Source organism: Thermobia domestica, chromosome 2 (assembly GCF_964235325.1).
Source record: "Thermobia domestica chromosome 2, izTheDome1.hap1.1, whole genome shotgun sequence".
Taxonomy (NCBI): domain Eukaryota; kingdom Metazoa; phylum Arthropoda; class Insecta; order Zygentoma; family Lepismatidae; genus Thermobia; species Thermobia domestica.
The window spans coordinates 290023822-290038221 of record NC_137455.1 but is presented as its reverse complement, the minus strand read 5'-3'; the positions used below and the strand labels follow the sequence as shown (position 1 = coordinate 290038221).

Below are 14400 nucleotides of genomic sequence, written 5' to 3'. Positions count from 1 at the left end.
ACTGGTTAGTTCCGTCGTCGCGTGTTAGAGGTGCTACTGTCGCCAAGTTTCCAGTTTTTCGCTGAGTTTGAAGTCTGTATATTCTAGTCTGTGACTTCTCCCTTCCTCGTTCCGCCTGCAGAGCGTCCTATGCTAAAAATCAAGTCCTATGCTATTTTAATTTCAATTTGAGCATTCCTCTACACCACTGAGGAATTCCTCTACACAGACCGTTATCGCCGCCATTGCAAGTGGTGACTGGTTTTTCTCATTAAAATTTACTGAATGAAATCTTCTTCCAGTTAGATTGCGGTACTAATTGGCTCACATATACACGCAATGATCAAGTGAATTACATATAAAACAACGTATATCTGTTGCAGGATAATTGTCCACTGGTACATAATTATTGCTACATTCTCATAATTACGAGTACCTAAGAGATCGGTGAATGCAAGGTTGTTTAAGAAAGTGCAACTGTTTTCTCATGTACGCAATCTCTTTTGGTAATTGCAAAATCTTCATATATCTTCAAGCAACTTAACGAGATTCATTTCTTTGGTTTTACCGGTTTTGATTGTTCCATGTTACTAATATTTCTTTACAAGCGTACGTTCGAGTACATGCATTAAAAAAATAGTATAATATCTATGCGAAACCTACATACATCCATAAGTCTATACTAGTTACAGTTAATGAGCTAGATTATACTGAAATCCCTCAGACTACCACTGCTAATAATTGTTTATTACCATAATAGACTTGTTTTGCTTTTCACATTTGACTTCGCATGAACGTAGAAGTACGAATGATTATTGTGTGTGTTTCTTCCTGTTGTTGATTTCTGGTGATGACATAGACTCAAATCGTGGTAATTACACAGCATTGCGAGGTGATTTAAGACGTAGCAAACTCCGAAGTATAAAGCTAGAAAAAAATGGCCCTCGGAGCTGAGACACTGACCTCGCATTTTCCAGTTGAATGTACTCCATCTGGTTAACTATCTGGTAATTCTTCTTGGTTGTAACGGAAAGGATTTTAGTTAATTAGGTATGTTGATTTGTCAGTAACTACACAGTCACACACAAAAAATTAAAGTTCTGTGCGTCACACCCCAGGGTACGGATTCGATGTATTTTGTTATACAGAATCCAAATTTCGGAACCTATGGTGTTTATATTCATTATCGAGACCTTACCTCTAGTGCAAAGTGGCCTTAATTTAACATAATGCGATACATCATTAACATTTAGGGTAAACGATAATAACTGTTGGTTTTCTCGTAGTTCTCTTGTTTCCTTCTACCTGACACTTCACGAACTCCTTTATCACTTATTTGCACTTATACCATTCTCTATAGCTCATACGGCATAACAGCTTGATGTTAATGTTAATTTAGTATTTTTACATTATTGTCCATTACATTTATTATTATTATTATTATCCGACTTTCAAACTATGTCATGCATAAGTGCCAGAAGCCTTATAGAACGGCTATGTCCGTCCATCTCTCTGTCGACAGGTATCAGAAAAATATCGATAAGAGATATCGAGGAATGTCTTTTATTGCAATCGATTCAGAGTCCCAATAATAGGTTCGATCTCATTCGTTAGCCATCTATTCAAACCAGAAGTGGATAAAATTAACAACTTTTTGTTCCAACTTTTATTGCCAAAGAACTAAAGCGATAATAGATAACGACGAGTGATTTTTTGTAATAGATTCAGCGTCTCAAGGGAGCATATCGTCACCTCTCGCTACATTCTACCAAAACCAGAAACAGTTTAAATTTACTAGTATAAAGGTAACCAAGAAAGTTCTGTAGCTTTTTCACTCACCACCTTCCAAAATCGATATGTCATATACGACTTATCTGGAAGATCAAAAATTGTCCCCATCAGCATTGACAACTTTCTGCCAACGTTCTGGAAGGCCATGGATTCTATCGCAGTAGAACGTGGTGGGCCATGAAGCGAAGAAGGTATCAACTGTACTTTACACCTCTACTAGGGATATGAACTGGCGTGCTCTAAGGTGATTGTCCAAGGAATGGAATAAGTGATAATTGGATGGTGCAATGTCCGGGAAATATGGTGGATGCAGTCGTGTTTCCCATCGAAGGTGTAGAACGATGTCCCGTGTCATCCTAGCCACATGGGCTTAGCGTTGTCCTGTAAAAGGAGGACCTTTGCGATTCAGAAGTGCTGGCTCCAGAGTTCTGAGTTTTTCTTGAACACGGCTCAACTGCTGACAGCACACTGTTGCATTGATTCTCTGACCAGTACCCAATACACGATGCCACGAGCAGTCTACCAAACACAGAGAAGGACTTACTTCTGGTGCAGTGTTGATTTCGGCTGTTTTGGAACCGGTTCGTGGGATGCTAACCAATGATGATGGCGCCGTTGAGCTTCGTACAGGACCCTCTTCTCATTACATGTCAACACTCTGTCCGGAAATGGTTCCTTCCTTAGACGAGACAGCAAAGAAACACAGGTGTCTGTTCGCGTTCCCTTCTGGCCCGGAGTCAAATCTTGTGGGAACCATCAACCCAACTTGTACTGCTTTCCAAGTTGATGGAGGTGCTGCCGAAAAGTTTCTCCACTCACACTGAATTGTAGTCCCAGTTCCTCACATGTCTGACCACTGTTCGCCTCAATTGCTTCCTGAAGATCTTCATCTTATACATGTGTTGGTCTTCCAGCATGTGGTGCGTCTTCGAATGTTTCGTCATCATCCTTAAACTTGTTAAACCACCGTTGCATTGTCCGCGTAGTCACGACATCCTCACCAAATGCCTGGCATTTCTTCCTCCCCACTGCAGCGGCGTTCGACCCCAGTTTGGATTCGTACAACATATACTCAATTATAACGCTCTGTGGAGGTCCTATGTTCACTCTGTCCTCACTCAAGTTCACGGTGTAACTGAACTACCACAACCAAGTAGTATGTTGGATATACCCACACCAAGAATTGACCTTCGCCCTATCTCCATTCGCATTCAACTCACGGTCTGAGGGCCAATTCAACACAGACCTCCACAAAAAGCGACAGAACTTTCTTGGTTACCTTTATACTTCCGGTTTTATACTGGTGTCAATAGGACAAAAACGGTCAAATATATGGAGAAGCAGTTTTAGCAATCGATTCAGTGTCCCAAGAATAATCCTCGGTTAACCGTCTAATCGACTCGAAAGTGATGGAAATTACCATTTCCGGTTTCAACGGTGATATCATAGAGCAAAGACGGTAAAACCGTCCAAAAGTTTATTTTTTCAATCGATACAGAAGATACGACACCAGAAGAGAGGATACCATCACTACCCACAACACTATACCGAAACAGGAAGTGGCTAAAATGAACTATTTCCTGTTTCAACGTTTATCGCCATAGAACACATACGGTAGTAGATATCGAGAAGCGGTTTTTCGCAATCGATTTAGTGTCTCAAGAGAACATACTACCACTACCCACAACACTCTACGGAAACCGAAAGTCGCTGAAATTTACTAGTACTTCCGGTGTCAATACTTATTTCTATAGAGCGAAAACCGTAAGAAATGTCAGAAAGTGTTTATTATTAGATCTATTATTATTTACATATATTCAGTATTTCAAGAATGATTTTGTCTCGATTTTCATCTATCTGTTGAAACCGATGAGGTGAAAATCTATCGATTTTTCTGTTACAACATTGATCGCAAAACGGATAAAATGGAACTGAATATCGAGAAGCAATTTTTTGACATGGTTTCAATGTCTCAAGAATATGTTTCACCTCTGATATTATTTCTTCATTGAAACAGGAAGCGATACATATCAATTAGCACTCCCGGCTTCAATGTTAAACTTCATAAAGCCAAACCAGTAAGAGAGAGTGAACACGTTATTTTGATTTGGATTTAGTGTCCGAGATACTGGTTCTATCTTTGATCTCATTTCTCTATTGTAACCTGTAGTTATGCATGTACTACTTCAGGTTTAAGTATTGAATTCGCAGAGATCGGAAGTCTTCCGTAGTTTCATACTGTGATACAATATTACAGAATACATGGAAAATTAGAAAGATAATTTATTTCAAAACTTGTGAAATGATATGTACACACGTGGTTACATAACAGAGCTTAACTTGATCCACCGGTAAAGCTATATTCTTATCAAGGTTTTAATACCGTATATTTCCGAAGCTAAGATTATTATTATTATTATTATTATTATTATTATTATTATTATTATTATTATTATTATTATTATTATTATTATTATTATTATCATCATCATCATCATTATTATTATTATTATTATTATTATTATTATTATTATTATTATTATTATTATTATTATTATTATTATTATTATTATTATTATTATTATTGCCTTAATTTCGTGCTCAAAAATATGGGGTTATCTTGCTTTCTCGACATGTTATGTGAGACTGGGGGCGATCTTTGTGGGAAGAAACCAAAGTGACAATGAAGATCCAGTGAACCCTTCAGTGAAGAAGATTAAGGGAAGGTCTGTATCTGATTCGATTTTAGTGTAGTTTTATTGTATAATAAGTTCTGAAAATGTACCTTATATGTACTTTAATTATTTTAATACTTCGTTTAAAAAATAGGGGATTGTGTTGGATTTGGAGTCGTCTTGGATTCAGAAATATACGGTAGCTGTTATTATCACAAACACAATATATTTCTACCCAATGCTTAAAACTACTTTACTTTAAATGCTTATACTTTAAAATTGCCTCTTTTATTTTTTTTATTTACTTGGAAGCAGTATGTGCATAATTGTTAGAAGTGTATTTGTCACTATTAAGAGTGTGATATCACCGTTAGAAGATTAAACAATAATAGATACAAATAACACTACTATCTAACACCATATTTTGTTTTACGTATACAGTAGATAAAGAAAGAAACATTGTGTTCCAACAATAAAAAATGCTAATTATTAGCAACGAACAACACACATTTTAGCGAAACAGAAGTTCGTTTTTCTTTTCGATTTTCACAAAAAGTACACGTGAGAATTTACTCTCAAGTATATTATTTTCTTCAGTTCGATATGATGTATCGATTTGTACAGGGTGTTTCAAAATGACTATCGGGTTTTTAAGACTTTGTAGTATTTATTACAATTAATTTTCAATTATAAATAATGCATCAAATGAAAGAGCAACTCAAACAGGTTTGAACGCACGCATGTGTATGCACTGTTTCCTTTGTCTGCCGTTAGAAAGCGCTAGTAGCAAAGATGGCAACTTTTTTAGCGAACAAAAAGCTTTTTGTGTTTTGCATTTTGTAAAAACTGAATCTATAGTTACAGTCAGTGGCGTATTCAGGGGGGGATTCCGGGCTTAAGCCCCTCCGAAATCTTACTTACTATAGTAAAGTATATAAAATATCTTGCAGAATTTTCACATTTTCAGGCAAAGCCCCCCCGAAAGTTAGCAAAGCCCCTCCCGAAACAAGCCCCTCGACTCGATGTGTGCCGTGTGACGAATGGTGCTTACATAGGACACTTGTAGCAAAAAATTGATTCTCAGTTCCTCTTTCATTTGATATATAATTTATAATTTACGTTAAATGTAATAAATACTACAAAACCTTACAACCCCAAAATTCATTTTGAAACTCATTGTATATGACTTATCTTCAGACAATGTTTTACTTAACCAGAAATTAGAGTTTAAGGGTTAATAATCATATTTTTTTTGGTTGTGTCTCATTAACTATACCACGCCTTGCTAGCAACATAAAGAAGAGCTTAGTAAGGGTGTGCTTCAGTATAAGTTTCACGTTAATAGATTCTCGTGCAGAACCAAAGTTCAGGCTTACAAAAAGATATATATTTTTCTATATTTTACACTCCTAACGTTTTGTTCAATTTAATATATTTCGGTTGGTAGGTACATATACCATCCTTGGGCTTTTTTCACTAAACGTTTACTAGTGTTGCAACTAGACGAGACGAGACGAGACGAGACTTCAGGCTGTCTCGTCTCGTCTCGTGCAAACCATGTGTCGTCTCGTCTCGAAAAAATGTGCTCGTCCCGTCTCGTGTGTCGTATCGAGAGGTTCTGTCCCGTCTCGTCTCGTATCGTTTGTCTCGTTTTTTCTCGTCTTGTCTCGTAAAAAATATAGCAGCATACCATGGGAGCGAGACGAGACGAGACGGAACAGAACCTGCAGAACGGGACGGGCTGCACCATGCTAATCAAGATACAACTAAGTTACAAGTATTACCCAGAATACAAAAGACAAGAAATGTCATTGTATCTACACCGTGAAGCCTTCACCTCTAGTGTATGTGGTAGTCGGTTCGACCTCGGTTAGTGCCATGTGAGCTTTGTGATGGACAAACATCGAATGTGTATGGGGACCGCGGTGGCTCTGTGGTAGAGCGTTCACCTCTGGTGCTTGGGGTCTCGGGTTCGATCCCAGCCCCGCCAAGTGAACTTTGTGGTGGACAAACACCGTGTGCGTGGGTTTTCTCGGGGTTCTCCCGTTTCCTCCCACTTTCTTCATTCCACCATTTCATTCATTACTCATCATCACTGTCTCCTTTAGCCTAACCGGCATAACCATGGGACGTATAACTCAAAGATTTCATTTCATTTCATTTCATTTTTCGAATGTGTATGTTTTCTCGAAGTTGTCTAGTATCCTACCACATTCTTCATTCCACTAATTTTCCCATCATCATCCATTCGGCCAAAGTTGTCTAAAGGTCTTAAAAATAAATTCAAATAAGCTCACAAGGCAAGGACAAATAGTTTACAAGATAATATATCTCTGCTGTTAGTTGTCTGAGGCTTCTCGACCCTTGCTTCTTCTTCTTTTTTACATGTTTCACCAGTTTCAATACACGAATATACAGCAAATTGCTCATAGGTACGTCGAAGATGAAGACGCTAATGTCAAATAATGTTTAGACGACAAGCAAAGTTCGATGTAAAGGTGTCACCATCCCCGACACTATCATATACTATCAGCCCACTTGCTTTATAGTGTCTGTATATATATATATATATATATATATATATATATATAGAGAGAGAGAGAGAGAGAGAGATGGAAAGATATATAGATATGTGTGTACACTTTGATTTCATATATTCCAGCCTTTAGGTTTCACAGTGTTAACCAATAACAATCCAAAAGCTACTTTCCATTTTAGCATGTTTTGATTTGTTGCAATTATTTTTTTTTAAAAAAAGCTCGGAACCAAATCATTTTATTGAGTAATGGAAAGTATTTGATTGAAATTTTTATATGTTACTGCACAGTAAGCCCTACTTATAGTGCCATAGTAATGGGAGCAGAACGACACATCGGACGAAAGAATGCTTGGGGCAGTCTTCACCTCCATGGTACAAATCTGTTCCCATAACCGCGGGGTTATTCTACTATGTGGTGCTGGCCCCGTTTGTGTAACAAACTCATGACAGTACACCCACATTAGCTAGTGGCTAAAAAAAAGTTGATTTTTGGTTGGCCATTTTGGATTAAAGTTTCTTATATTGTCGTGATCTATTCGCAATCATACAACGTACATCTTCATACCAAGCCGAGCGGTCTGCGGCGATAGACCATGACTTAAAGGCCCCGGGTTGAGTCCAGGAAGGGTCATGTGTATGGATTTTAACAGCATTTGTTTTTTCGTATTGTGTCAGGGGCGAAATCGTACGGGATAAAAGGATTTCAGTCTGAAAAAATTGGAGAGAATATCCTCCCCAGGATACTTTCATGGGAGTAAGGAATTAGTAAAAATATAGGATATACATTTTATAGCAGGTTTAAAAATATGGTTTGGGTATCCTATTTCTTTTCTGTTAATTATGTTCTCCAATGTTCGAATTTTGATCATTCTCATGATATTTTCTGCTTTCAACGGAGTTTCATGAATATTATACCAAATATTCTTTAAACTTATCAAGTTCGAGAGGTTTTATATGCCTGTAAGAAACAATTTCTGAAGATAATTCAGGTCCTAATGAATATTATTCACTAGGAAAGGGAATTATTCCCCTCCTCTCAACATGGAAGCAGAGGGCAATTTCGCACTCTGGTCAGATCAAACATTTCCGCGTAACAAAACGAAGGTTCCCCTGCAAAACCTCTTCACCTAAAGTGTTATTGTTAATATCATAAATTTGCTGAAAGCAAACAATTTGAAGGGTTCGTCGATAATATCTTTGCTTTCTTTGTCCTTCGCCCGCCTTCCAAACGAAGAGGTGAATTTTACAACATGACTGCTGTATAATAAGCGAGTAATTGGTAAAATGGTAAAAGTATGTTTTTATGTGTATGTGTGTGTTTGTGTGTGTGTGTGTGAGACAGAGAGGGAGGGAGGAAGAGAGAGAGAAAGAGAGAGAAGACAAAATTTTAGTTGCAAGATGACATACTTCAATTGCCGTTTTCGGTTGATATAGCAAAAAGAATACCGCCACCAGAGAATAAAGACAAGTGTAATCTGTTCTGTTCTCTTCTGCCATCTCAGCCAGAACTTTCAACTACAGCCTGTAATGAGTGTAGACGTTACCCAGTTTCAAATTGAATAGATGGTGGTGGTAGTTCGGTTTCTTGACCTTGTAAAAATCTTCCCTGTCTTTGATTTTGATTGTCATCATTCCAGCCAGAAAAAAAAAGAGAATTCCTCAGTTTACAGCAAGGAAAATTGGGGCAAGACATTAAGGATGATATTCCTGGAAGCTCATGTATCACGATTGTTTCATTCAATAGACAGAGGACACTTTTCTATGAAGGCTTTTCAACATGTTTTCTCACAAAGGGGATTTTCCTTTTGCAATCTATATGACCACTGGCAATTTCAATCTTGGCCATTCCCGCTAGCGTTTTCATTTTCGAGACGGGACAAGTAGTCTGTCTCGTCTCGTGTCTCATCTAAAAGGGTTCTGTCCCGTCTCGTGGCAACACTAACGTTTACAATATTGTAGAATTTATTGCAGTGCAGATTGTTTGGACAAATATCTTATGTACTTCTTTTATTTTGCAGGTCCAGTAGTGGATATTATGAATGGGACATCCCTTATTGCTCTACGATCTATCGTATCTAAACTGGTTCCCAATGATGAACTAGGTACGTATCTTTCAAATTATCTATTTTGCTAAATCATACATAGTAGAAGGTGGACCACAAATCACAAAGCATAACTTAAGCGAATGGTTATGGTATGCGTTAGGTTTCAGAAACTATACAATGTGTTTCAAAACAACACCGGTAACGTTTGGGAGCTGATTCCTGACATCAAGATAAGACAAAAAGTATAGACCAACCTGGGTGCACAAATGCTTCCTTTTGGAGTTATCGGCTGCCGAAAACATGAAAAAATGAATTTTAAAGGTCTATAGCTCCAATACTATGGAAACCTACCGTAGTCGGGTCAAGACTTCACTTAGAAACTAATATTTAGGTTATCCAAAAATATATGTTGCAGAATTTTAAGGTACTTATGCAATAATTTTTATAGAGGGAGATTGGCTACGGGCGTATAATTTGAAGTACTCACCAACTACCTCTATAAGAATTTTTGCATGCGTACCGCAGGATTCTGAAACTTTGATATTTGGATAGGGCACGAACTAGTTTCTAAGTGAATTCTTTAACCGACTACGATAGGGCCCACAGTTTTAGAGCTATGGATCTTTAAAATTCATTTTTTTTCATGTTTTCGGCAGCCTATTACTCCGAAAGGAAGCATTTGTGCACCCAGGTCGGTCTATACGTTTTGTCTTATCTTGATGTCAGGAATCACCACCCAAACGTCGGTGTTTTTTTGAAACACCCTGCATATACAGATTACAGAAAATATATTTCCTTCCCCAATGTTTGAAAAAATGATTTCAAGTAAATGTCCACCGTCACTGATTTAGCACACATGACTTTCTGCCACAACATTCATCGTAACATGTGTCAATATTGTCTGAAATGCCAGTGGATTTTTTCGAAGGAGGGGAGGGTGCGCAACAGACTGACACACAAGTGAAGTTACGAATACGCATACCTTAATGTACATAATATTCCATTTAAAACAATTATTAGTGACGGACATCGCATAGTTTTATTAGCTGCAGTAAACATATTAAATACAGTGGTGGGAGAGTAAACAAATCTATTATATTGTGACCTTTCGCAAAACAGGGGCCCCATGATTGCTGGTGGTTTTGCTTGCATTTTTGTGTGAATGTTTTCCTTCAGCTGCTAAAGATGTGAGGCTTCTTGACCATTCTTCAAGAATGAAAATCTGCTTCCGTCAGTTCTGGCGAAAGTAGAACTAACTAACTCTGTGACCTATGGAACCCGAAAGTTCACTTCCGCATTAACAAACGCTCTCCATCGACTTCTATCCTTAGCCAACCGGACCTAATTTCTACTCTGTGTTCCTATTTCTGCGAGATACATCTTCATATTTCCTTCCACCTGCGCATAGATCTTCCTAATGGTCATTTTCCGATTGGTCTTCCAGTTAAGACTTTGAAAGCGTTCCTACTTTCATCCTGGCTACAGGACCTGCCCACTTGAGCCTCCTAGATTTGATAGCCCAACAATGTTTGGTAAATTGTATAAATTATGTAGTTCCTCGTTATGAAGTATCTGCCATACCCCATTCTCGTTCTTTTTGGGTCCGAATATTTGTATTAGGATTTTATTCTCAAATACTTTCAGTCTGCGTTTTACCCTTGGAGTAAGCGACTATGTTTAGTATCCATACAGCACAACAGGTATGATTATCGTTTTATATATATTAAGCTTCAAATTCCTCGACAGAATTCGCGAAGACAAATGATTTTGACTGAATAATAACACGAATTTCCCGTTTTCCATCGTCTTTTAATTTCTTCGTGAAAATGGTTTTTGTCTGTTAATATTGATCCTAGATATATGAAAGTTTCCACTTTATCTGGCGAACGTATACTAAAATAATAATAATAATAATAATAATAATAATAATAATAATAATAATAATAATAAAAATAAAAATAATAATTCTGTAACATTGAGGCTTCTTACATACTGTGAAATTAAAGGAGAGTTAATGATTAGGGTTAGCGCAGAAAACGGTTTATACAAAATTGAAACCGGTTTTTGAAACCGGTCGTGTTCTATCAAAACCGGTTTGATTTTCTAGCAAAACCGGTTTCAGTGAAAAACCGAAATGATAGTTTCTCGGTATTTCTACAAACCGGTTTTTATAGAAACTGGTTTTGTCCATCCCTAGTAATAACCAGTAGGTGACATCACTTGTTCCATATCTTTCTAGTGTGTTTTGTAGAAAGCGACAATGTTTGCAACAGTGTAGTCAAATTCTAGAGAGAAATATTTAAACTTCGCCCCAGAACAAAGTGAATCAATAGACAAAAAATAATACGTGATTCTTTCTTATAATTTTTTTCGTTGTTCAGAGAGTTTCATTATTAGCAGCATGTGCCCATAGGCAGGGATGTACGCAGTAATTTATTTTGGGTGTCCAAAGATTTTCGGGGCTCCAAATCCCATATGAGGATAAATTATATTTACATTCCTAAAATTGCCCCTAAATTTAGACTAAAATTACAGAGAAATCGGGATTTCAGGAGGTCTGTACACCCAGGATTGTGCGCGTCTTTGTCTGTAGAATAAAATTAGAGTCCTAGTAAATATTAGGACTCGGTCTTCCATAATGTATCACCTCATTGCTTGCTTTTTTTATATATATGTCTTTCACAGGAATACATTGTGGTTGTGATAATACGTTATCCTTTTAAACGCAGGAAATGCGTCACAACATGTAATAATACTATCATCAAAGGTACAATAACCTGGTGTTGAGTGCCAGCATATTATGATCTAACAAAAGAAAAAGAAAAAAATATATAATAATACACTATACAAGACTCATTCAATAAATATTTTTTTCTTTTGGAGAATATTTATTAGAGATAGCAAAATAAAAGAATGGCTATTTTTTAACCTAGTTCCCCTAGTTCATTGCACCTACGCCAGGGCTTGACAAGGGCACTAATTCTATAGGGAAACATTCTTTTGGACATCCTATCACTACTCATGCACCACTAATTGGACTTTTCGTCATTCTGGAACCTCGATCCAGTTACAAGGGATGTGCGTGACCTTAAACACTCAGAACCGCACAAAACTGTGCTTAGAACGTAAATAGCTCATTCCAAAAACAGTGGTATGAGCCATTCGCATGGCAAACTGCACGTCTTACCACTAGAGATATTGGAATGATCACCTATGCATGGTCTAAGAGAAAAACTTTGGTAACACGAATAAACATAATAGGACCAAAAACACTTATATTGCCATGTCGTGACAGGTTCCTGTATTTCCCTTTGCTTAAAAGAATCACACTATCTGAATAACAAACCTTTTTCACTGACCTGATAATGTTGTCTCGCTATTCAGTCCTCAAAATACAGGTGTGAGATTTCAATCAAGTGGTCAAAGCAAAGTGAAACAGAATAAAGTGCACATCTGACTAAACCATTTTTCCACATTCAATAGCGCTGATGCATTCAGTCAGTCCAATATCAAACGCCAAACTAATTACATTTTCAATCGATGATATGGGTATGTCAAGATCATAACTTGCCTTTTGCGAAGCATATTGTAACATAGGCTTGTACTTCGGTGCAGAAGGCTGATTGCATAGCACAGGGTGAAGTCTGATGATGAAATGACGATTGTGTAACTTTACTTTGTGTTCTTTTCACATTGTAGTTCTACAAAATCAACGATCCTTCTTACGTAGAATTTATATGGCCTAAATCAGTACACATCAAGAGGTTCACAATAGTTTGTTGTCTTAGATGACAATATCTTGAGCGTAACATGCTTGTTCGAAAAATGCTCATCTATCAGAATATGATCTTTATGGCCTAACCAGAAATCACACAGCAATAGCCTTTTTCTCCTTGTCACGTACATGTTCATCAAGGACAGTAGTTAGAAAGCTTTTCATATACTTTTCGCCATTTTGTCACTTTTGGTTGTCTCAACATGAATGTTTCGTATTGCTTCAAGTTTCTTTGAAACATCTGGGCTAAAAGTGCCTTGGTGCACTTGAAAACATTTTTTTGGTCACTGATCCAAACATTTTTTGCCCACACTTCCGTCTGTTACATATTTGTTTACTTCCTCCACAAACCCTTGTGTCTTCTGACGAATACTAGAAAAAATATGATCTTGTATGTCCTTATGTGTGACAAGCGTAGTAATATGCTTGGAGGAAATGTCATATTCACCTTAAGTTTGTAGATAAAATTAATCAAATCTGAAATTGTCTAGGCCAACCTTTTTAGACGCTTCTAGTGCCCACATTCGCAGATGTCAATAGTGAACAGCAGATTCATATGCTCTTGCTCTATTAAATTATGATATTACGTACTCCTTTATCATTTTTAATTGTGGCTGTCTGTTTTCCTTGAAGTGAGCTCGATAATGTTTCGGTAGCATAAGCGCCGACTTTGAGGGGGTGGGACACTTCCCCCCCAATATTTAAGGGTAGGGTCCTTAACAAAGAGGAGCAAGAATTTCTGTCGTAAACTTCATCGTGCCTTTAATTCAATATTAGGAACAGCCTTCTTATTCGATAGAAAACGCCGTTTTCAAAACGGTGTTGAATAGAGCACTGAAGCTTCAACCAACACTAGCAGCACTCATATGACAAGTGAAGGTCAATGTAGCGTGAATTTTGCAGGGACCGAGATTTTGGAGGAAGGAGAAGGGGGCTTTTATCAAGCACTTGATAGAAAAGGGCTGAATATGATGATGATATATTTATTCATCGTTTGTACCCCCAATATTTTCTTCAAGTCGGCGCCTATGTTCGGTAGTCATATAATCTAATATTACCTTGTAATTTGATTTACTTCAAATGCATTTACAGCTCCTAATAAGTTTGCTGGATGAGTTGAAGCCACGATTGTAATAATCTTCATAAATGTTCTTTTGGGTGGAGATGGTTCGTTCGAATCGTATTCACTTTCACTTGAAGGTTACTCTGGTGATGAAAGTCTTGTACTGCAGGAGGGGCCAACTTCAGGTACGATCTCTGCCTGTCCTTCAATATCACTATACCTAGCCTTGCGTCATCCTCATTGCATTTATGAATTATTATGCTATATAACATATTCGCGAATTCCATACTCTCTATTCCGATTACATTTCCATATTCACCACATTGCAACTTTGCCTGTAACAGTTTGACAACATTCATGGGATTAATTCGTCTCATGATATCGGTGTACACTCTTTCCACTCTAACCTACAACCGAACACTCCAAAAGAAAGCCTCCTACTTTAGCTATACTATTCGCACGACTAGAGTAAGATGCAGGTACAACATACCATCGTCTGATGGCGCCAGCAGACAACAACTGTGTTTTGCATT

General features: G+C 37.4%; 1 protein-coding gene across 1 annotated transcript in view; it reads left to right on the top strand.

Moving 5' to 3' along the window:
• Positions 1-14400, top strand: part of LOC145678566 (putative peptidoglycan muropeptide transporter SLC46) — a 147180-nt gene that overhangs the window by 88532 nt on the left and 44248 nt on the right. Inside the window, exon 4 of the mRNA XM_081748868.1 lies at positions 9003-9086. Coding sequence (XP_081604994.1) covers positions 9003-9086 — 84 coding nt within the window. The remainder of the gene's footprint in view (positions 1-9002; positions 9087-14400) is intronic.